This window comes from Hipposideros armiger, unplaced genomic scaffold, assembly GCF_001890085.2.
Source record: "Hipposideros armiger isolate ML-2016 unplaced genomic scaffold, ASM189008v1 scaffold_61, whole genome shotgun sequence".
Taxonomy (NCBI): Eukaryota; Metazoa; Chordata; class Mammalia; order Chiroptera; family Hipposideridae; genus Hipposideros; species Hipposideros armiger.
This window is the reverse complement of record NW_017731411.1, coordinates 3086438-3109037: the sequence shown is the minus strand read 5'-3', so window position 1 is coordinate 3109037 and position 22600 is coordinate 3086438. Positions and strand designations below refer to the sequence as shown.

At 37.7% G+C, this 22600-nt stretch overlaps 1 protein-coding gene across 3 annotated transcripts; it reads right to left on the bottom strand.

Moving 5' to 3' along the window:
- Positions 1-4976: 4976 nt before the first annotated feature.
- Positions 4977-22173, bottom strand: ZNF286A (zinc finger protein 286A). Of its 3 annotated transcripts, none has more exons than XM_019641524.1 (6): positions 21986-22071; positions 21333-21578; positions 20304-20389; positions 17284-17398; positions 15021-15113; positions 4977-7871 (listed from the first exon to the last, which is right to left on the bottom strand). In XM_019641524.1, exons 2-6 carry the CDS (start codon positions 21367-21369, stop codon positions 6643-6645), a joined length of 1560 nt encoding a protein of 519 aa, XP_019497069.1. In that variant the 5' UTR covers positions 21370-21578; positions 21986-22071; the 3' UTR covers positions 4977-6642. The 3 variants fall into 3 exon arrangements, with proteins under 3 accessions (XP_019497069.1, XP_019497070.1, XP_019497071.1); XM_019641525.1 differs by having other exon boundaries at positions 21333-21662; positions 21986-22039; XM_019641526.1 differs by lacking the exon at positions 21333-21578 and having other exon boundaries at positions 21986-22173.
- Positions 22174-22600: the final 427 nt, after the last annotated feature.

Below are 22600 nucleotides of genomic sequence, written 5' to 3'. Positions count from 1 at the left end.
CCACAGGTTGAGAACCGCTGCTCTAGATCCTTCCTTTCCGTCTAGCATGGTGGAAATAATATTTGGGATGGTGGCTGTTTCATCAGCTTGGGTCCCTCAGTAACTACGATGAGGAGAACCTTTCGGCCAGCCCATTGAAGGTCACACAAACAAACATGAAGCATTGGCATTCTAGTGAGCAGACCAAAGCAGACACAGCATTGCAGTGGTCTGCTCACTTCACAAATGATGAGGAAAATCTGGGAGATCTTCCTCTAATCTCTACAGGAGAAATATAGCACACACCATCTCCTCTTTCTCACATGTTTCTCTCTTCTTATGACTCCTACTACTTTAGGAAATCTGGGAGTAAATGTGGCCAAACTCTCCCACCATCAGGTATACATACCTCAGAGGATTTCCCTCTCCTACTATCAATTACATCTGTTACAGATGACAGAATGGAACTCAAGTTGAGTCAGTACACATACATGGCTCTAAATGTAAAGGAGATGGAATTAAGGACTTAGAAACTAATCAAAGGGCTAGAATCCACTCAAATGGATTTTAACTATGGAGGGCACGAAGGAGCTTTGTTTTAATGTTTATGTTCATGTGCACATGAAGCCCTTTGAAATAAGATCCCTGGAAATAAAGAGCCATATATTTGAGGGAAACTACAACTCCTGAAGAGGGACAAATAAGTAGAGTAATTCACACTACTGCTTTTCTTACTCTCCTGATTTCTGAGTCTATGGAAGGCAGAATGCCCTCATTATGTAGTATCAATAGTGTAGTCTTTGTCCCTTGACTGGGTAGACATAGATCCTGGGATAATTTTTTTTTTCTGCTCAGCATGCTTCTTTCCCCTCTCCTCTTCTTTCCTACCCTCCTCAGAATTACCAATTTCCTTGGCTATAGTGATTGGTTCAAGGATGGGTATGGAATCAAAGTCCTTTAATCAGACTGCAACTTCTAATGGCACCATGGACAATGAAATAGTCTTTACTCTGGAATCAACAGCTATCAGGATAACTCAAGCCAAAAGCTGCCAATGACTATCTCTGCCATTCTGCCTGCTTCAAAATGGAACGAATCTGGAGGAAAACAGCCATGATAGCCAGACAATGATGTGATGACATCTTTTGAACATCTGAATGCAGTCATATCTGAAGCCATATTTAACCCTTAAACTCTCTAATCATAACCCGTTTGTTTAAGCTTGCCTGAAATGGGTTTTCACAAATTAATAAGAGTCCTGGATAACCCAGTAGGTTTAAGTCACTACAACACGGGATGCATGGACCATAAGACTGGGAATTGAGTCGACTACACATAAAATAATCATGTTTTTGATATGGCAAAAGTAATGTTTAAGATTGTGGCTGCTCTGTATCACTTTGGGAACATAACTATTGGTGAGCAGACTCCCTGCCAACTCACAGTGGACAGATAGCACAAGTTAGCATTAAGAATTGACACTCTGGTGAGAGATATATTCTTTTTGTATATATACCAGAGCATGATATTGAGGAGTAGAAAATTATCATTATAACTGCAATATGCTCTATACCTTACAAAGCATTTTCAAATGTGTCATCTCGTAATCCCCACAGAAACCCTGTTGTGTCAATGCTGTGAATATTTTTAGGCTTTGGCCTTCTAGCAGTGTGTCACTGATCTTTGGAAAACAGGTTTTTGGGGGAGATAGGGAGGAGGAGATTGGATAGATTTATCTATGCTGAAGTTTGCTATTGAATTGCAGTAGCCATGTTTGTTTTATCTTCCCAGCACCCCTGGATTTTTAGGGAAGCAGCCCTTCCTAACTGTGGTGTCAATTGTTTGAGTGGGATAGACATCATCCTCTCCTGCTCCAAGGTTTTACATGGAGTCAGGCCTGGTGAATGAAAGGACCCCAATTCAAGGCAGTAAATGGTTTGGTGACCAGGACAACGCAAGAAAAGCTGAGAAAAATCCTTGGGGATTTTGCTGGAGTCATTTCAAAAGAGGTATTCTCTTTGGGGTTGTAAATGCTACGAACCATGCTAGCTTAGATTTGCCAGTAGATAGATTTGTCATCACTGGAGGAGCCTGATGAAAATATAGCCAATACATAGGAAAGCAGAGCAAAGATGGGGGGTAAATAGTCCTCGATCTAGGAATGCTTGAGTGTCTAATTATACCCCTTAGATTCCTCAGATATGTGAACTTTTCTGATGTGATAGTGTGTTTATGGATGAACTGCCAAGAGTGAGGTTGGGTGTGAGGTATTTTATGTTTAGTCAACTCAATCTAAGGGCAGATTATCTGGTTTATGGATGAATAGAAGTTAAAAAAAAATAGGTGGATATGTTGTGGAAAATGTAAAGAACAATTCAGTGAAGAATTCAAAGAACAAATCAAACATTTGATTTTTTGAGGGCATTAATTGGAACTACATGGTAATCCATAGGTGTCACATTACACATATTACCACAGCGGAACACCTTTCTCCCTTGCCAATAACACCTATGGCGAGGGAATAGCTCATTTGGCTCTAGATCCCAAGACTGACCAGTTGGAGCCTAGAAAAGAATTAGGTAAGGAAAAGGGAGGAAGCAAGGACAAAGAGCTCCCAACGTGAGTCCTGTTGCACTATGAAAAAAGTGAAAACTCACCTGAGAAGAAAACAATTACGAGACTTTTAATATATGATTGAACTAGTAAACTGCCAACAATTTGAATGTTTGGTATTCTTATACTATTGATTGTATTTATACTTTTGGGTGATATTACATTGTCCTTCCAAGGTGTAGTTTAAAATTTACACCAAATCAATTTTTACACTACCTTGCCTAGTTTTAACTGTACTTTTTATATGAAGTTCGTCCTTCCCTCCTTTTGCCCCCATCACTCCTGCTAAATGAGTGATACCTGTACTTGGCCTGAGAACTCTTAGCACCATTTGGTAGAAACATCCTTCTTCTCCTCTTTAACCTTCTCAGACACTTGGGCTGTGGAGGGTATTCCCCAATCCATGTCTCCAGAAGTTGTGAAGCCCAGACGAACAAGTAGAAATGTGATTGGTTTCTTGAATGATATGGAGATATTTTATGGTTGGTCTTTCTTTACTTCTTAAAATATGCTTGAATTAGAATTTAAAAGCAATTTATAATATAAAAGTTCCTGACAACAAATAAACAACATCTTTATTGGCAGGCCAATAAGAGCAGTCAAATTTAGTTTGTAAGGTAACCAAAAACATTTTAAAAAGAACAGTAAAACTTCCAAGACACCTCTCAGTACAAACACTGGTCAGACTGAACACCAGGCATAAAAGAACAAATGCCGAAATGCAAAGGGCCCAAGTTCTTTGTAAAACGAACTTAGGGCAAATCCTTTAACACTGTAAGTACTTACATTGCAATTAGATTACAAACTTGAGTCTGTGGAACTATCAGACAGCTCCTGGTTAACTGGTAGAAGAAAAAAAAAGCAGATTTCTCAAGGAGGCTGTGCAGGGAGCAGCACCAGAAGGAAGCAAGAGAAGAAAGGAAAGTCCCTTCTCTATGACGACCTGGAAAGGATGGTCACAGTTCTTAATCGGTAAATAAAAGGTATGGAAAATACACACATTCTCAATTTCTGCTGATGGATGCTTAGCTACTTGCTATAGACTGAATGTTTGTGTGTCTCCCCGCCCCTCCCCCCCCACCCATGTTGAAACCTAATCCCCATTGTGATGGTATTAAGAGGTGGGGCCTTTGGAAGGTGATTAGGTCACAAGGGCATAACCCTCATGAATGGGGTCAGTATTCTTATAAGAGGCCCCAGCAGAGCTGTCTTGCCCTTTCATCATGTGAGGACACAGTGAAAAGATGGCTATGAACCAGGAAGCAAGCCCTCAGCAGACAGTGAATCTGCCAGGTCCTTGATCTTGGACTTCCGTCTCCAGAACTGTGAGAATGTTGAATGTTGTATATAAACCACCTAGTGTATGTTTTGTTATAGCAGCCCAAATGGACTGACACCACTTCATTAAATTGTGTGTGCACACGAGACTATAAAATTTATTTGCATTATTGTATTTCATCCTCACAACAACCTTATCAGAGGGGGATGATTCTCATTTTAAGATAAAAGAACTGAGGCCCAGAGAATAAGTAGCTTTTCAAGGTCACATACTTGCTAAGTGGAGGTGGAGTGAAAGAATTAAAACCCAGCTTTAAAAAGCCCATGTCGATGTTATTGTTAGTCAAATTTTGGCCCCCGAATGAATTTATTTTCACTCAAGCATTTGGAATATTGAGAAACAGCCAGTGTTTTAGGCCTTTCAGGACATATACTCTCTGCTGCAGCTACTCAACTCTGCCACTGTAGCACAAAACAGCCGAACACAACATGTAAATGAATGTGTGGCTGAATTCCAACTAAACACTACTGATGGAAAATAGGCAGTGGACGGCCTTGGTCTGTGGGTCCAGGCCATAGTTTGTCAATTCCTGCTTTAGACCACTATTAAGGTGATGAACGGAGTCGAGTTCCCTTTCCTTTATTTTCTTCCTGTGTCAGCCATTCTACCCTGACTGCTCAAACCTTGAGCCTTCACAACCACCTCAACCCCCTTCAATGAATTTTTATTTTTTATTTATTTTTTTTATAAACATTTTTTGTTGTTGTTGGGGAATTGGGGGAAGGGGAACAGAGAAGTTGCTGTCCTTTTGTTCTTCAGTCTAGTTGTGGAGAACGTTGCTTCACTGGCCCAAGTTGGCACCATCATTGCGCTCTTCCCGGGCGAGGCAGATCAGTCGCCCGCTTCTGGATGGCCGCTCACAGCTGGCTGCTGGCTACACTGTAGCCCATGGCAACCCAGTCCAGCAGGGGTTGCAGCCTACACCGTCGCCGGCAACTCACAGCAGCCCAGCTCCAGGTTGAACTGTTGTTCAGCATCTTAGCTGTAGAGGGCAGTGTCACTGGCCCTCATATGTGGGATCCGACCGGGGCCTTCTGGCGTCCCAAGCCAGCTCTTAACCAATGCGCCACTCAGCAGGCCCCCTTCAATGTATTTTAAAAAATTATTTGCAAAACTCCTTCCCCGTGCTTTCAGGCCCATTTCCTATTGATTTCTTTGATTTCCATCATTGCTGGATTTATACTGACCCATCCTTAATGATCTTGCTCTCCACCACCACCACTTCTTTAAACTCTATTCTTATACTTTAATAGAATTAAAGTCTACAGAGAGGAAATAAGTCACAGGAATAATGTGGAGGGGCAAGATATGGACTGGTTGCTGAATGTTCATAAAGGATAGAATTTAGAAGAAAGAAATCCGTAACTACATTTTTCCCTCTACCTTTTCTATAATCTTCTTTTCACATAATATGTAAAATAACAATAAAAACTGATATTTGTATAGGGTTTTTTTGCTAAATATTTATTTGAACTTTTGCTTTTGTGTTCCCAAACCCATCCCTGATCTTTGGTCACCCATGTAACTTATGTCAATATATCATTGTGATTCCAAGCCTTTTTGATCTTCTTTAGGGTTCTGGGATATAGCAAAGACCAATCAACATACAGAGAGAACAAAAACAAAAATTTGGTTAAACATGAAGGCTAGAGAAATGGTGGCTTCTTCATAGAGGGAAGCTGCTTATTCTCAAGTGAGTCACTGTCCTGTTAGCTATTTTCCACATCTGACAGTAAGGTATGTTCTGTGTTTCACAGTTGCTTCAGTTCTTTTTGACTGATATCCTAAATATAATAATATATTGAACCCATCAACTTTTAAGGTCCTTAACACCTCAGGTCCTCTCTTTTTCTCAGAGACAAAGCATAGATTACAGAAAGCAGAATAATGTAAAGAATTAAAATCTCCCTAATACTGTGATTACACAAAACCAAGGATTCAGACAATGAATGCCAATTATAACAAAAGAGGGACTTGAAAAACTACAGTTAAGATTTTGACCCATACAACTGCAGGGTAACTTCCAAAGAAGTAGAAAATGAAGTTCTACACAGCAGAAGGATAACAATTATCTAAATCTATGACCAGCATAATCCATGTGAACATAACTTAGAACCTGCTATAAATACAGACTATTTATGTTCATCAAATTAGACAGTAGCCTGTAGGGGGAGGGAGAAAATACAAAGCATATTTCAACTCTTAGCTTTTAAGTATTTATAGCTAATATAAATGAAATTACATCCTCTGGAGAAATGACACCATTTGTACATCTGGATCTCTACTTTGGATTCAAAGAGGGACAATTCTGTGTCTCTGTGATAAGGACATGAGCCTTTTGCCTAACCTACCAAATAAGAACTTCCTTACAAAGTACGAAGTTTTTTATCAGGGCTTTGACATGACAAAGAGAGGGAGAAGCTGGATTTCACAATGATTATATTGCTACCAAAGGATTTCTTAAACTTCCACAAAAGGGTATTGGGAGGGGTTAGGGATCAAAATCTGAAGTCTCTGGTTTTCACAATTATCAAATCAATGGATATAAGAAACATTTTGTTTATGGCTCAAAAATATGTACTATCCAAGTAAAATCAGATGCATATAAAATTGGTCCTCAAGCAGCATTTAAGGGTTTTCCACCTAAATACTCAGGTATTTAACACAGTGATAAAACCAACTTACTACATTTCTTCACATTTACTAATTTTTCAAGGTTGCTCTTCACTGTGAATTCTCTGATGTCTGATGAGGGATGAACTGCACTTAAAGCTTTTCCCACATTCATTACATCTATAGGGTTTCTCTCCAGTATGAGTTCTCTGGTGTTGAATAAGAGCTGATGAATGAATAAAAGCTTTTCCACATTCGTTACATTTGTACGGTTTCTTTCCAATATGAATTCTTTGATGTTTAGCAAAATTTGAGCTCCGGCTGAAGGTTTTCCCACATTCATTACACTCATAGGGTTTCTCTCCAGTATGAATTCTTTGATGCTGAACAAGGTGTGTGCTCTGACTAAATGTCTTTCCGCATTCACTACATTCATACGGCTTTTCTCCAGTATGAACTCTTTGATGTTTAGTAAGGGATGAGCAATGGCTAAAGGCTTTCCCACATTCCTGACATTTATAGGGTTTCTCTCCAGTATGAGTTCTTTGATGTTTAATAAGTGCTGATGAATGAATGAAAGCTTTATCACATTCATTACATTCATAAGGCTTCACTCCAGTATGAATCAACTGATGCTGCACAAGATGTGTACTTCGATTAAATCCTTTCCCACATTCATTGCATTCATAAGGTCTCTCTCCAATGTGAATTCTCTGATGTATTGCCAGGGATGAGCTTTCTGTGAAGGCTTTCTTGCATTCACTGCACTCAAAGAGAATTCTAGTATGAGTTCTCTGATGTTTAGTTAAATTAGCTCTGTGGCTAAAAGATTTCCCACATTCATTGCAGCTATAGGGTTTCTCTCCAGTATGGACTCTCTGATGTCGAATAAGCACAGAATGATAAGTGAAGAGTTCACCACAATCATTACATTTATGAGGTTTTTTCTCTTTATACGTTCTCTGCTTTTTCCTTAAGTTTGATTTCTGTTTCAGTCTTTTTTCAAGTGTATGAAAGGCATAAGATCCTTTGGGAACTCTGTCTTGAGTGAGGATAGACTTCTGACTAAACGTTTTGCAATATACATCACGCTCATGAATTCTTTCTTCAGGGAGTGAATTCATGTAGGTGAACATTTCTCTTAAGTGTCTCTCCTGATTTCCTTGTTGATTCTCTAACCAATTTTCACACTCAAGGGTTGATTCCAAGTTGGTGTCATAGACACTATCCCCTGTCAGTCTGTCTATTATTGCAACCTTGCATGATTCCTCTTTGGAAAAATCTTGCACTGAAGTTGAATCTTTGCTCTCAGGTCCATTCTCCAAGTCTGAAAGAAATTGGAAATGCAAATTTCCTTTGCTTTCTGTGCTCAAGAAAAAGGCAGTTCTGTAATATTTAAGAGTTAATGAAGGTGAAAAAGCATGCCTTCAATGAGTAAGTGGATTTGACTTTTATGAGATGATTTGTGAATAGAGACAAATGGAGGGAAATGCAGACTGTACACAGAGAAAATAGACTCTATCCAGGAGAGTCAATGGGGGGACTATGACCAGAAATACAGAAGAAGGGGCAATGCAGATGAAGCAAACTGGGTGAGCAGGAAATGAACATACTAAATCAGGGGAGAAACAACTTATTATAGAAGACTTACTGCTGTGATAAATATCCAGGCAGTTATCACTGTAGTGCTGAGGAAATTTATAATGCCTAAGATCCAGTCATTCAAACCTACTCACATCCAAATATTCATTTCATTTCCAGTTTCATCGTCCCTAAAAATGCTTTTATAATACGACCTGGATAAAAAATTTTCTATGACCTCCCACAGATATAATGACAGATATGTGAAATTATATATGCACAGGACTGTTCATTACAACACTAATTGAGGTAGCAAAAACTGGTTAACATCTCAAATATCCTATTATAGAGAACCGATTTAATAAACTACGGTGTATACATACAATGGAGTATTAGCCAACTTTTAAAAAATGAGAAATCTCTACATATTGCTATAAAGTGATCTTTAGGATAAATTTAAAAAAACACCAGCAAACTGCAAATGAGTATGTAGTTTGCTACTTTTTGTGTAGAGAAAAAAGGGAGATACAAATATATAGACATATTTTGTTCTATTTTCCAAAACCAAGGGTAGATAAATGAAATATTAATAAAAATGGTTACCTATAGGGAAAGTATCAAAACAGAGGAGAGCATAGATGGAAGCAGACTTCTCTAAATAATCTAATATAAACATTAGAATTTTTATATCCAATATAAAACTATAAAGCTAAAATAATTTAAAGAACGTGGTTTAAAGGAATAAATAAATCAATGAAACAGAAGAGCAAGTTCAGAAATAAAGTCAAGTATATATAGGAATTAAGGACAAAATAAAGGTGATATTTTAGTCAGTGAACTAAAGATGATTTGTTTTTCCAACAAATAGTGCTATGGTTGATTAAACATTTAGAAAAAATACAACCAAGTAGATCTGTCCCTCATTCCATACAGCCAAATGAATTCTATTAATTCATCTATCTATTCTTCTACCCATTTACTAAAAAATTATGTATTGAATATCTACCATACACTAGGCTGTTCTAGACACTGGGGGAAAACACTTTGTAGTCCCTTAGGCACATGGCGGGAGAGGGAATTTAGTCTAACATTCATAAACACATATAAAATTGTACCTGTAGTAAGTACTAAGAAATAGAAGGCAAATGATACTATGAAAGAATATCAGAAAGGGAATCTAAGGAGATGAGGCGAGGCTTCCCTGAGGAAGTACATCACTGAGCTGAAATGAAATTGGGGTTGGGATTTGGGTGCATGTTCCAGATAATATGTACAAAAACACTGAAGTGAGTGTTCCAGGTAGAGGGAATGATATGTACAAAAGCCTTGTGGTGAGAGGGACATTCAAGAGCATAGTGGTTGAGAGGATGGATTATGGAATCAGAACACATGAATTTAATCCCAGCTCTGCCACTTACTGTAAGCTCTGCGACCAGGGGGCAAGTTATTTAACCTATCTACTTCAGTTATCTGTAAGAGGGGGAAATAACAGTACCTACCTTCATGAGTAATAATGAACACCTACTTTAAGCATTAAATGAGAATATTTATAAAGCACTTAAAATTCTAACACAGCATAAGTGCTACATAAGTGTTTGTTATATACATCAAGTATAAATTGATATAAGGTTAGTACAGATAGGTAGAGGTAGAGATCTCAAAGTGCAGTCCATGGACCCCTGGAAGTCTGTAAGTTCAAAACTATTTTCAAAGTAATGCTTAGATGTTATCTTTTTCATTGTCTTGACATTTGCACTGATGCTGCAAAAGTAATGGTGGCAAAACTGTTCACGACTTAGCATGAATCAGGACAATGACACCAAACTTACTAGTAGTTATTGTATTCTTCACCACTATACATTCTCAGTTAAAAAAAAAAAGCCTTGAAAATGTCTACGTAAACAGTAAACCTCAATTTTATTAAATTTCAAACCTTGAGTAAACGCCTTTTTAATATTGTGGCTTTATGAAACAGGGAGTATTCATTCATAAAGCGATTCTGGTCATATAACACTCATGAGATTGTTTGAGCTGTGAGCTGAACTAGACACTTTTTTCATGGACCACAGTTTTTCTTGAAAGAACAACAGATAAATTATATTATCCACGTTGGGCATTTGGCAGATATTTTCTTAAAAAAATGAACAAAGACTGTCACTTCATGAAAAAATGACTGTATTTGATAAAATTTGAGCTTCCAGACAGAAATTAGAATTTTAGAAAACTTTTATCTACCACTGATAGTCTGATAGCCTCCTAATACTTAAAGAATTTTCTGACAAGGTCAGGTAGTATTAAAAATAGTCATTTAAAAAATATTGTATAATGTAATGTATCAATATTTGGAAGATTTGCATAACTCAGTGAATCAATATTTTCCAAAAGATCAACAGATTTTAATGTAAGAGTACGAAAAACTCACGGATATGGTTTCAGATGTCACACTATTAACTAATCTTTAATAAACAACCACTTGACCAGTTTGGGTGTCATATCAGAATAGCAACAAGTATCTGAACAGGCTATACAATACTCCTTGCTTTTCCAACTATATATTGATGTGAGTCTGGATTTTCTTCATACAGGTTAACCAAAACAACACATCACAACAAATAGCATTTAGAAGCAAGTGTGAGAATATAACTGTCTTCTGTTAAGCCATATTATCAAAGAGATTTATAGAAATGTAAATCGATGCCATTCTTCTTAATAACATTTTCTTAAAGAAGATAGTTGTTTTTATAAAAATTATGCTATTGGTATGAACATGTAATGGGTTTATAATTATTATTTTAAAATGAATTATCTAATAGTTTAAAACCTTTCTGTTTTAATTTTTATACAGTTAAGTATTGGTAGATATAACTCATATTATAAAAGCTCAATAATTTTGGGAGTTAAATTAGGTACTATAATGCCAAAACATTTAAGAACTGCTAGGCAGAGTACAAAAATGGAGGGAGAGTATGTGTGAGATAAGGTTGGAATAATAAGTAAATAACAGATTGTGCAAGGTATTGAAGGCATCAAAGATTCTGGTTGTTATCTTAAGAGCAATGGGAACCACTGAAATGTCTTATACAAAAAGGTGACACCATCAGATTTGTATTTTGAAAACATCACTCTCACAAGGATGTAAAGAGTGGAGTACCTGGGAGCAAAGGTGGTCTCAGGGAGATTATCATTCTAGTCCAGGCAAACAAAAGGAAGATGGAGGTATGTTAACAATGAAGATATATTCAGAATGTAACTAGAAAAACACAATAAAGAATTGGATAAAGGAAGAGAGGGGGAAGTGTAAAGACCAGTCATAAATTTATGGTTTGTACAATTTGATAACACAGTGAGTGTCGTTAAGACAATTATTGGAAAAGGATCCTATTGGGGGGATGGAGAATTTGGGCATATATCAGGTATTCAGTTTTAACCGTATTCTGTTGAGGTGGCTTTGATACAAGCAAATGGTGACATCAAATAGTTACACAAACGCTCAGAACAAGAGCCCTAAGGAGAGGTCTAGGATGAACACACAAATTTGGGAGTCATCTAGATAAGAGATGATAATTTGGTTATTGCAATGGATGAGACTACTAGAAAAAAAAAGCAGAGGCTGCAAATAGGTGACCAGTCAGACAAATCTGACCCTCAGATATTATTTATTTGGTCTACACTATTTATACAAATTTTTGAGATTAGTTGCCAACAGTTAAAAATAGGAAGATTTCACATGAAAATTCAAATTTTGGGTTTCTCTTCAACCAATCAACCAACCAACCAACCAACCAACCAACTGGAAGCATACTGAATGACAACCAATTAAGAGCAGAGGTTGGCAACTACAGCCCACTGTCTATTTTTCTAAATAAAATTGTTTTATTGGAACCCAATCATACCCATTTCATTTGTGAATGGTCCATGATTGCATTCACACTACCACGACAGACTGAGTAGTTGCAGCAGAGACCTTATGTCTCACAAAGCCTCAATTATTTACTCTCTAACCCTTTATACATAAAAAGTTTGTCAGCCCTTGATCTAGAGCTAATGGAGTAATGACCCCTTTCAGCTGAGGCATGTGCTGTTCCCGTTTACTTGCTTCACTCATTATATTACCTCCTGGCCCATGTGGGCACTCAGGTTTATGATTCCAGGTATATAGAGGGAAGGGAGATTCAAACCAAACCTTGAGCAATTCAAACATTTAATTGTTCAGAAGAGAAAGCTAAGGACATACAACCAGAGAAGTAAGAGGCAATTTCAAATAGATTAAATATTTAAAGGAAATATTAAAAGACAGATATACTAGAAGAGAACAGAAGCAAAGATTTCTATTATCTTGGAGAAAGGACTTTCTCAGCACTAATCAAAACACAGAAAATAAATGATTGTAATACATTAAATTTGTACATTAAAAAGCAAAAACTAGAAAGGCAAAAACTAGAAAAACATCTGTAATGTAACAAGAATACCTCACATATGAAGAGTTCTTACAGATCACTCAGAAAATGGCAATATCTCCCCCCACCCACACACACAAAAAGGAGAAATGTGGTGAAAGGTAAGTCACAAAAACAAATAGGCCTACAAAGGGAAACAGACATATTCACATCACAGGGGAAGATTTTAAAACTCTCAATATTCAAAAGAACCCGATTATTTTAAAAAAGAGCATTAAGGGAAGATTTTCTTTATGATATACATACTATAAAGTATAGTAATTAAAACAGTATGTTATTGGAACACAGATAAACAAGTAAACCAGAAAGCCTAAAAACAGACTCAAGCATATATTGGACCTGGGTTTATCACAGAGTTAGCATTACAAATCAGTGACAAAAGATAGGAGTTTTTCAATGAAGCCAATGCAAGACTATTGGCTTTAAGCTTGGAAAAAGATAAAATTTGTTCCCTATTTCACACCATGTACAAAAAAAAAATAAAGAAAACGCCACCTACCTGTAAAACATTTTAGAATAAAATACAAATTATCTTTCTGATATTTGAATAAGGAAGATAATTCTCAAAAAACACAAACTAAAAAATTTGATAAATCTGATAACATTAAAAATTTTTAATTCTATATGCATAAGAGACCATAAAATAAAAAAAACCACAGACTAAAGAACCAATTTTTTTCCCACTGATTTATAATGGTACTTGTGTCTTATATTAATATTTAAAATATATAAAGAACTCCAACGAATCAAGAAAAAAATGTGAATGGCTCAATTTTTAAAAATGGACCAAGGATACCAATGGGTAATTTATAAAAAAGAAACCTACCTAAATAGCTAATACCATATGAAATAGTCAAACTTATTCAAAACCAGAGAAATGTAAGTTAAAAAAACTTACATTTTTCATACCCATCAGACTGACAAAAATTACTAAATCTAATAGCATCAACTGTTGGACAGAATGGTGGTAGGACCGTGGCAATTCTGAATAAAGCTAAACATGTGACACTTTAAGACCCAGTAATCCTTATTTTGGTAATCTACCCTAAACCTACTCTCAAGATGAACATAAGTCAATAAAATGGTGATCACTGCAATTTTCTTATTAACAGCAAAGTAGTAAAATAAACTGTTCAGTTTATTCACACAATGGACTTACTCCATAGTAGTTAAAATGAATAAACACAATTCACATGTATTAACATTGCTTCATAACAAAATGTAACGTGACGTGTAAAAAAATCAGATTACAAAAGTAATCTGATTAACATAATACTATATATACATTGTTTTTTGTACATATGTACATGTAATGTGTGTGCATATACATGCACACACACATAAACATTAGGATGTTTCATACCAATTGCATCAACTGGTTATTTCTAGGGAGAAAAAGAATGAAAGAACTTTTAACTAAACCTGTAATATTTTTTATTTCTTAAAAAGTAAAATATCTATAGGAATGGCTAAAATTAGGCAGACAGACAATATTAAGTGTTGGTAAGGATGCAGAGCAACTAGAACTGACATACTCTGTTAGTGGGAATGTTATTGGTACAATGACTTTAGAAACCTGTTTGGCAATATCTACCAAAAGTGAACATGGACCTACCCTATGACCCAACAATTCTACTTAATGTACATGTCCAACAGAAATGCATATATCTGTTCATCAAAAGACACATACAAGAATGTACATGGCAGCACTACTTATATAGCTAAAAACTGGAAACACCAAAATGTCCATCTCAGGAGACTGGATAAACTGGTATGATGACATAATGAAAGACTACAACAATGAGAATGAATGAACTACAACTACATGCAACAACATGAATGCATCTCAAAATAAACTTCAGAGAAGGAAGCCAACCACAAAGAGTATATACAATATGATTCTGTTTATATAAGTTCAAGGACAGTCAAAACTTATCTGTGATATTAGAAGTTAGGATAAGGTTACCCCTAGAAGGAGGGAGGTGACTTATAAGAGGGCACAAGGGTGTCTGTAGGGGTGCTGGTAAGGTTGTTTCTTGATCTGGGTGCTAGTTACATTAATGTGTTCAATATATGAAAATTTATAGACCTGTACAGTTGTATCTTTAATGTATATTGAAAAAAGGAAAAGCAGAAAATAGAGCAAAATATTGGCATGTGATTGATCTTGGTGGTATATAATAGGTGTTATTTTATTTCCTCGACTTTTGTATGTATTTAAACTGCTAGATAATTTAAAATATTGGGTTGTCGAAAAAGTCATGATGTATTTTTCTGTTTTTCGTTGCAAAAATGCATCATGACTTTTCCGACGACCCAATATTTAAAAAATAAAAACACATAGGTACTTCCAATAGTCTTTCTTAAGCACTGAAAAGTGCCACCTCTTCACTGTCCCGTGGGGCTATTGTTTCTGAAGTCCCATTTATCTGACTCACCTGAATAGCTGCTTTGAGGGGCTTTTCTCTCAAGCACCAATGTTTCCCTTCCATTCTCCAAATTGTAGTTCTCAGGCTTGGAAACTGGAAGCCCTGTTCATTAAAATCCAAAAAAGAAAAGAAAAGGGACTTAGTCGTTTGTGATGGGCACAAAGATCTACCCTAGAGCATAGAGCCAAGCCGATGAGCTACCAAGGGCAGGGTGTTACAGGAAGGTCTGACGTGAAAGAAGATGAACCTCTGCATGAAGCTTAGAATATTTGCAGCAAGAGTCTGGGCCTGGCAAGGAGTTTCTATGCCCTGGAAAACACAAATGTTTTTGCCTGTCAAAAAAGAAAAGTACTTCTCTTTCTCTGCTGAGGAATTTCCAGGGAGACACCACAGATCAATCCTTAGCTTAGGTAAGACCTTGGGAGAAAATGGGACCTCAGTAGCAGCATCACAAAGTTGTGACTGGGGTAACTAGAATTTTTGTCTAATGATTTTATTTTCTTCCTTCTTTAGATACTAGAACCCACTTTCTTAGGGAATTTATTACATGAGGTTTGGGAGGGGCTCACAGAGTTCCTGGTACCCCTCATACAAAACATATATGCACATGTGACACACACACAGGTGGGTATAGCGTCCAATCTGGCCAGAGTGCCCTATCTCTCTGGCTGTAGTAGTTGTTCAACATGTGACTCTACTTGCTGAAACTCCCAGGATAGAAGCACTATCTTTTTTTCCTTACCTCTCTAACTAGAATAATATATTGGGTGGTCAGAAAAGTCATGACATATTTTTTTCTGTTTTTCGTTGCAAAAATGTGTCATGACTTTTTCGACAACCCAATATATAACCCTAGATCTACCAATGGCCATCTTTGCCAGATGGGGGAGAATAAAGCCAATACAGGGCAAAGCAAATTCCTGATAATATATTTGATTCCCTGAATCAAGAGTTTTTTCCCCTGGGGAATGGAATCCAACACCTAAATTCTACCTAGACCCATCTCTTTTAATTAACAGAAGACTTCATCTTCAGGGGATGGATTCCAACACTGATGCCTGAGGACTGTGGGGGAAACCCAGTGCAGCTGGGAGAAGGAAATGGAAAATAAAAAGAATATTTACCCCTGGAGGAAGGTTAGGGATACATACTAGGCCCAGCATTGTGAGTGAAGGACAGAAATATGTGTGAAGTTCATACCTTCTAATCCAGGTCACAATGCCCACCTAAGAGTGAGCTTAATCAGATCAAAGAACACCCCATCCTTTTCCCAGCAACATGCTAATGGATTAAGTCTTTTGCAGAAAGACAATAACCAAATAACTTACATCAAATCACATTTTGAAGGCATAGATGAGCAATCAATGCACGTAGAACTTGGGCTATAGTACTTGACAGAAGCAAACATGTAATACTCATAGTCACCCTGGTGATAATTCTAAATCATGGTGTGGGGCAGGAGAGTGTAAGTAAAAAACAAAAGTCTTACTGCTGCTGGGAGAGGTTGCATTTTACTTCCATCAAAAGACTGATTTAAGAAACACAAACAATAGAGGAAGGAACTATGGACAAGAAGCACCAAAATCTATATACAAATACCATTCAGTTTTTTGAATCCTGAGCTGTACATATGAAAAGCACTTTAAGTTGCCCAGCAGAACATAATAGCTGGGGGGATAAAATGCTGCAGAGATTTTAAAAACTACAGATTTCTAGAGAGTTTGTACTTTATCCCATATCAGTGTGGACAAGCTGTTACCACATGGGCTTTTAGCTGAAAACCCACAAAGATACAAACTTCAAAGACAAATGCCTTAAAAGTAATTCCCCTCCTTAGGAATAAGGGCTGCACCTTAGGAGGAAGGGGAAAAATGAGATAGAACCATGGAAAAAAACAATGTGGTCAATTGCTACTCAATTCCAGAAGGTAATCAGGATAAAGTTAACTCTCTTTAGAAAACAGATAAATTTATTTACCTTACAATAAAGATTTTTTAAAAAAATCAATGGGAAAAAAAAAGATTCCCTCTCTTTAGGCTAGTGTGAATTAGGTTTCTGTCGCTTGAATCCAAAGAATCCTGATACAAAACAAGCATAGGCAGTTCACCAAGAACCTAGAACAGAAACAGATTTTCTCTGGGCTCAAAGGAATTAATACTTTATGACTCCTAAATGGAAAAGTGAAAGTTTTGTTAAACTATTTCAATTTCAATAAAGTAATGATGTTCCCATAAGCAGATTTCAGAGTCACGGGATGAGAACCCATCCTTACAAAGCGAGACCAGGTTCCTATAGTTCTCCAGCATCACGTCCCTTTGTGCAGGATCCAGCTTCCCCCACTCCTCTGGGGTAAAGTCCATGGCCACATCCTTGAATGTCACAGATGCCTAAGACACAAAACATACTTTTGTTCACCATCTTTTACTTGACAGCATCCCTTTCAGCTACCAGTTTCTGTTGGTCCTGGAGCAGAGGGGTTGATTATATTCAACAGGGAAAATGACAGTGATAAGCAACAAGTATTCTAATAGTATTCAGATTCTGAACATTCTATGTAAAGTCACTGGGTATCAGTTATGTGCTAGGCACGCTGTGCTAGGTTTAATATGAGAACCAAAAGAAATGTGACCATGGTTTCTCCATTGAGAGATTATCATTTTTCTGGGGAACAAATAGTTAAAGCATGAACCAGTCAGCAATATAGTTTGGCAAAGCAAACAAAATACAGGCAGAGAAAAAAGGCATGTCTGCATAACTCTCCTTGTGAGTCCTCAATAAAAACTTGAAGAATCGATCTAGCCAATCCGAAGATGAACTGAAATACAGACCTTGTGAATGGAAATGTCATGGAATGAAAAGACTGGCAGTGAGCACCAAATCCAGTTAAAGATGCAATTAATTCGAGACTAAAAGCATTAATTGAAAAATGACGGCAAAAAATTAAGGGTACGGATATAACTCATATATGTTTATGTGTATATATCATAGGATTAAGTTTATATAAGACAAAAATATAAAAACTATAAGGAGGCAGTTACATATAAGTATTACATGCTTTTTTAAGTAAAGCCATAGAGAATGGAAATAATGTTCCAAAGTTGTTGAAATAAATATATATCAAATACTATGACTGGATAGAAAATACCTTCTATTTAAACATTCATGGAACATTTGCAAAAGTAACAAAGTAAATCTAAATAAATTCCAAAGGAGAATAACTGATGATAGTTGAAAAAACTCATCAGAATATCAAAATAATGAAATAAAATGCAAAACAAATGCAAATAGCTAAAACTGTACTCAGAGAAAATTTCATAGCTTTAAACACTTCCATTTCATTAAAAAATAATGTAAATAAATGAACAAAAAATACAAGTCAAGTCAGAGAAAAAACAACAAACTAAGAAAAACAGGAAGAATTATAGGATAAAAGCAGAAATTAAGGTAAGGGGAAACAAGAAAAATAGGACACGTGGGAAATCTGAATAAGGTCAATAGGTTATAGTACTATATACCAATGTTAATTTCCTAATTTGAGAAAATAAGAATAAAACAAGGGAAAATGTTAACTTTTGGAGAATCTGAATGGAGAGTAAATAAGAAATCTTCTCACATTAGCAACATTTAAGTCTGAAATTATTTCAAAATAAAGTTTCCAAAAATGGAAATAATCTGAGACTTAAAAAAAATACAAGAATCATCCCTGGAAAATTTTTTAAAATGTTAAAAATCACTAAGTAGACAAGATATTTTGAGGAAAAATGGCTGTGTCCTACAATCTGCACATCCACAGCTAAACTCACACTCAATGGGAATCAACTTCCAGATAATTAGAAGAAAAAAAATCAGGACAAAAATGCAAAGCATTGAACAAAAGGCAGAAAAAATATACAAAAGAAACAAAGAAAGCATAGTAAACAGAGTTATAAAAATTACATGGCAAGAAAAATTTGAAACATACAAGCAATTGTATTAATGTGAATGAGTTAATATCCCTTAAAAATTTGTTTTTAAAAGCCACATCCTGTTTACACATAGGACACTCCCAAAAAACAACCCAAAGTTGGGGGTTGGGGGTGGGGGAGATGGGAGGAAATATAGTATATCACATGTCTGAATACAGCAGTGCAAGTTCAACAAAAACATATGAAAAAATACATATCAAACTGTTATCCTCAGTAGGTAGAGGTGGGGACTGAATTTGGGGAAGGAAGTAATATTTTATATTTATATGTATCTGTGCTGTTCACCTGTTACAATGAACAAGAATTAAAACTTTAATATTTTAAAAATCTAATAAGACAGAAAAATTGCCCAGGCAAATCCTAATAAGATAGTTGCAATATTAGCATCAAATAACAATCTAATGTAATGCAAAAAGGACAAAGAAAGTTTTTAAAAACTTCCATAAAAGGTTTACTCTATCATGAGGCTGTAATAGTCTTGAGTCTAATATCAGAGTGTTGAAATATATAAAGCATTCACCCTTCTGGCACTTGTACTCTGATTTTCCTTTGAATGCTATGCCTGTGTAGCTCAGGTGGTATTAATTCCATCTCTGACTCATAGGTGGTATGTGAGTTTGTGTGTGTGTGTGTGCGCGCAGATATATTCCATAGGTCTGCCCAGTTAGAGAATTACACTTAGATCTGGACAATAACTGGTCCAAGAATGGGCCTAATCCCTGTTAAAGAGTTAATCCCTGGACTTCTTCTGGAATGACTAGGAGGGAACCTGCTCTTTGTCTCTGGTCTTCAACGTGAGAAGATGTAAGCCTAGATTGGTAGGAGCCAGCATGAGGATAAAAATCTGCTTGAGAGGAAAATCCATAGAGAGAAAAGAAAAGGTGAGTAAAATGGAGGGAATAGGCTCTAATTTGAATTATTTCCATAATTCACTTCAGCACTAAAGGTGCTTTCTTAAATTCTTAACAGTTATGCATATATTGTTTCCCCTATAGAAACATAAATTTTGAGATATGTACCATATTTTCTTTCAAAATAATTTCCTAAGTTACCAAGCACAGAAATTAGCATAAAAGGCTAAAGAAGGGTAATGTTCCTTACATGTCTGTTGAATGACAATAAATACTAGATGGAGAAGATACCACGGGTTAGGAGAAAACATTTTCTATTGAGCCTATTAGTCACCCGAATAGTCTCTTAGAATTAGAACTCAACTCTCCAGATGAGTTCCAGTGGACAAAGAAACTCCACATCAAAAAGAAAAGAGTGCGTCTGTACTCTGAGAAATAATGTGGAATTTCAATAATCAGTAGAGACTCACACTCACCTGGGATCTGGCTGTGAGGCGCAGAGCTGCCACTTCTCCCTCTTCTGTGTTCTGTTGTGGAAGGGAAAGATCCTGGGAAGACATGGCTAAGAGGGAGAAAGCATTAATGACGGGACCTAAATCTATCTTGGGACTCAGATTTACAAGTCTAAAAATCCCTCCCTCCACCATACAAACGATGCTCCCACAAACACTGCAAATGAAGCAAGTCCAAACAACTCATGATCCTAAGATCTTGGAGAATGTCCAGGAATGTTGCTACTTGGGGCTTACTTAAATTCATTGTTGCTATAATCATAACACCTACTGGTAGATGACTCTAATCTAGAAATTAGAATAAATCAGTTTATTTCCAAGATTAATTACACTAAATTAATATCAGAAAAATAGGCTCAGTTCTCAAAAACCACCCTGTAAGCTTATTTAAAAAGTAGATTGCTGGATCCCACTTCCCAATAATTATCTTTAGTTGAGTCTGGGGCGCAATCTAGAAATCTTATTAAGCACCCCAAAGCAATTCTGACGTTGGAAGTCACAGACCTCACTTCAAGAACGATGCGTCTAGTCAGTCACTGACTTCTATGCCTGCTTTCTACTATGTAAAACAAAAATATTTCCTTTATTGAAATCATAACGTTATTGTGCAAAGTGAAACAACAGATGTGGGAAAGTATTTTGCCAACCAAAAAGCTAAATTCTCAGACTCACTGATCGAGACTAAGCATAATCGTTTGGGAAGAACGTGTGAGAAAAAGCAATTGAGGCTTTGCTCGTGCTTTCGAAGCTAACATTTCGCTGACATTTTGCGGGTGGCTTTAAAGGATCCACCGTGCACCCAGCTAGAATGGAAAGGGGGGTGATCCCATACCAAGCTCTCCATTCTCATTCAACGAGCCTATCCATCTCTCAGACAAAGGAGACGGACAGCGCTGTCTGCCGAGAGCCACCTCCCCTGAGGCAACTAATTTCTCTTCAGGAGGGAGAATTTGTCCTTCCACAACACAAGTTCAACACTTCAGCAATTCTCACCACTCTTCGCGGGCGTTTCGGCCAGATCTCTCTCCATGATCACCACCTCCTCCGGGTTCTGAAGATTCTGACCCGCTCCCCCACCCCCAATTCAGACTTCTTCGGACTGGATAGTGAGAAGCCCCCGGAGGCCTCCTGATCCTCCTTCCTGCCTTCCCTCGGGGGGCTCTGCTGAAAGGCTTCGGTCAGGTCAGGTCCGGTTTCTTCCTCACTCTCGAGCCTGGCTCCGTCCTACGGGGCTGGCACCTGGAAACCCGGGGACAGAATCCCTGAGACTGGATCCTCAGATGCTTATTCTTGCTGCTTGGAACTGTCTGGGGGACCGAGCAGCTGAAAGAGATGGAGCTGGGGCTGCCGCCGAGGTACAAGGCGTAAAGAAATCCCGCCACGCTCGGGACTCTTCCCCAAAACCCAAGACTGCCCCGCGCCCCGCCCGTCGCGTCCCACCAGCACCGCGTTCTCACCCGCGTCCCGGGGAGGCGGCAGCAGCTGGAGGGATTCAGGCCGGAGCGTAAGGGGATGGGGCTCATGGTCTGCCCCCGAGGCCTCTTTCACAAGTGCACACTCCAGCCCCGACTCCGCATAGAATGATGCCCCGGGGACCACCCCCAAAACCGAGAAGAGAAAAACGGCATTCGAACGACCAAACTCACCTCCCATGCCGGGCTTCACAAAGGCTACGAACTTCTTGGGCCAGCTCGGAGTCGCGCAGGCGTAAAAAGGAGTCGGGCAAGGCTGGCTGGCCTCCTCCGGCCCCGGAACTACGATTCCCAGAAGTCTCTGGGCGTTGCCAGACTCCGTTTCTCAGCGGAAGGGAGCGCAAGTGGTGGTGTTGGGGGAAGCAAAGAAGCAGCCGGCCCCTTCCCTCTCGCGAGAGTATCGAGCTGCATTGCTTTTGTCTGCTCTACCGCACTGGAGAGCGCGCCAACCTCAGAGACTCCGAGCGGAGGCAGTGCGGGTATCCCCGCTCTCCTGCACGTGGGATTGATTACAGCGCAGTGTTAAGGGCTGCTGAGGAGTCCAACCTAACTTACTCTAATGTAAAACATGTTAGAGGAGTATGTGACTTTTCCATATTTTTGTCCTCCCCAAACTCTACCTTCAAACAACATGAAAGCTGTATTTTTAGAAACAGCGGGTTATACACACAAATCGTTGTCCATGCATCATAGACTACTTGAAATACTGAAAGTTCACATGTGTGAGATAGATGAGATTCAACTGGTGTCAGCGAATTTGAAAACAGGTTCTTTGCAGGCATAAAAATT

Bases quoted from the DNA above. Each gene is read 5' to 3' on its own strand.
- ZNF286A (XM_019641524.1), bottom strand. From the start codon at position 21,369: ATGGAGAGAGATCTGGCCGAAACGCCCGCGAAGAGTG. The intron at 17,399-20,303 runs GTGAGTGTGAGT...TTTGTGTCTTAG, and splicing joins GCCTCACAGCCAGATCCCAG to GCATCTGTGACATTCAAGGA. The intron at 7,872-15,020 runs GTGAGTCAGATA...AATTTCTTTCAG, and splicing joins CCCTCAAAGCAGCTATTCAG to ACTTGGAGAATGGACCTGAG.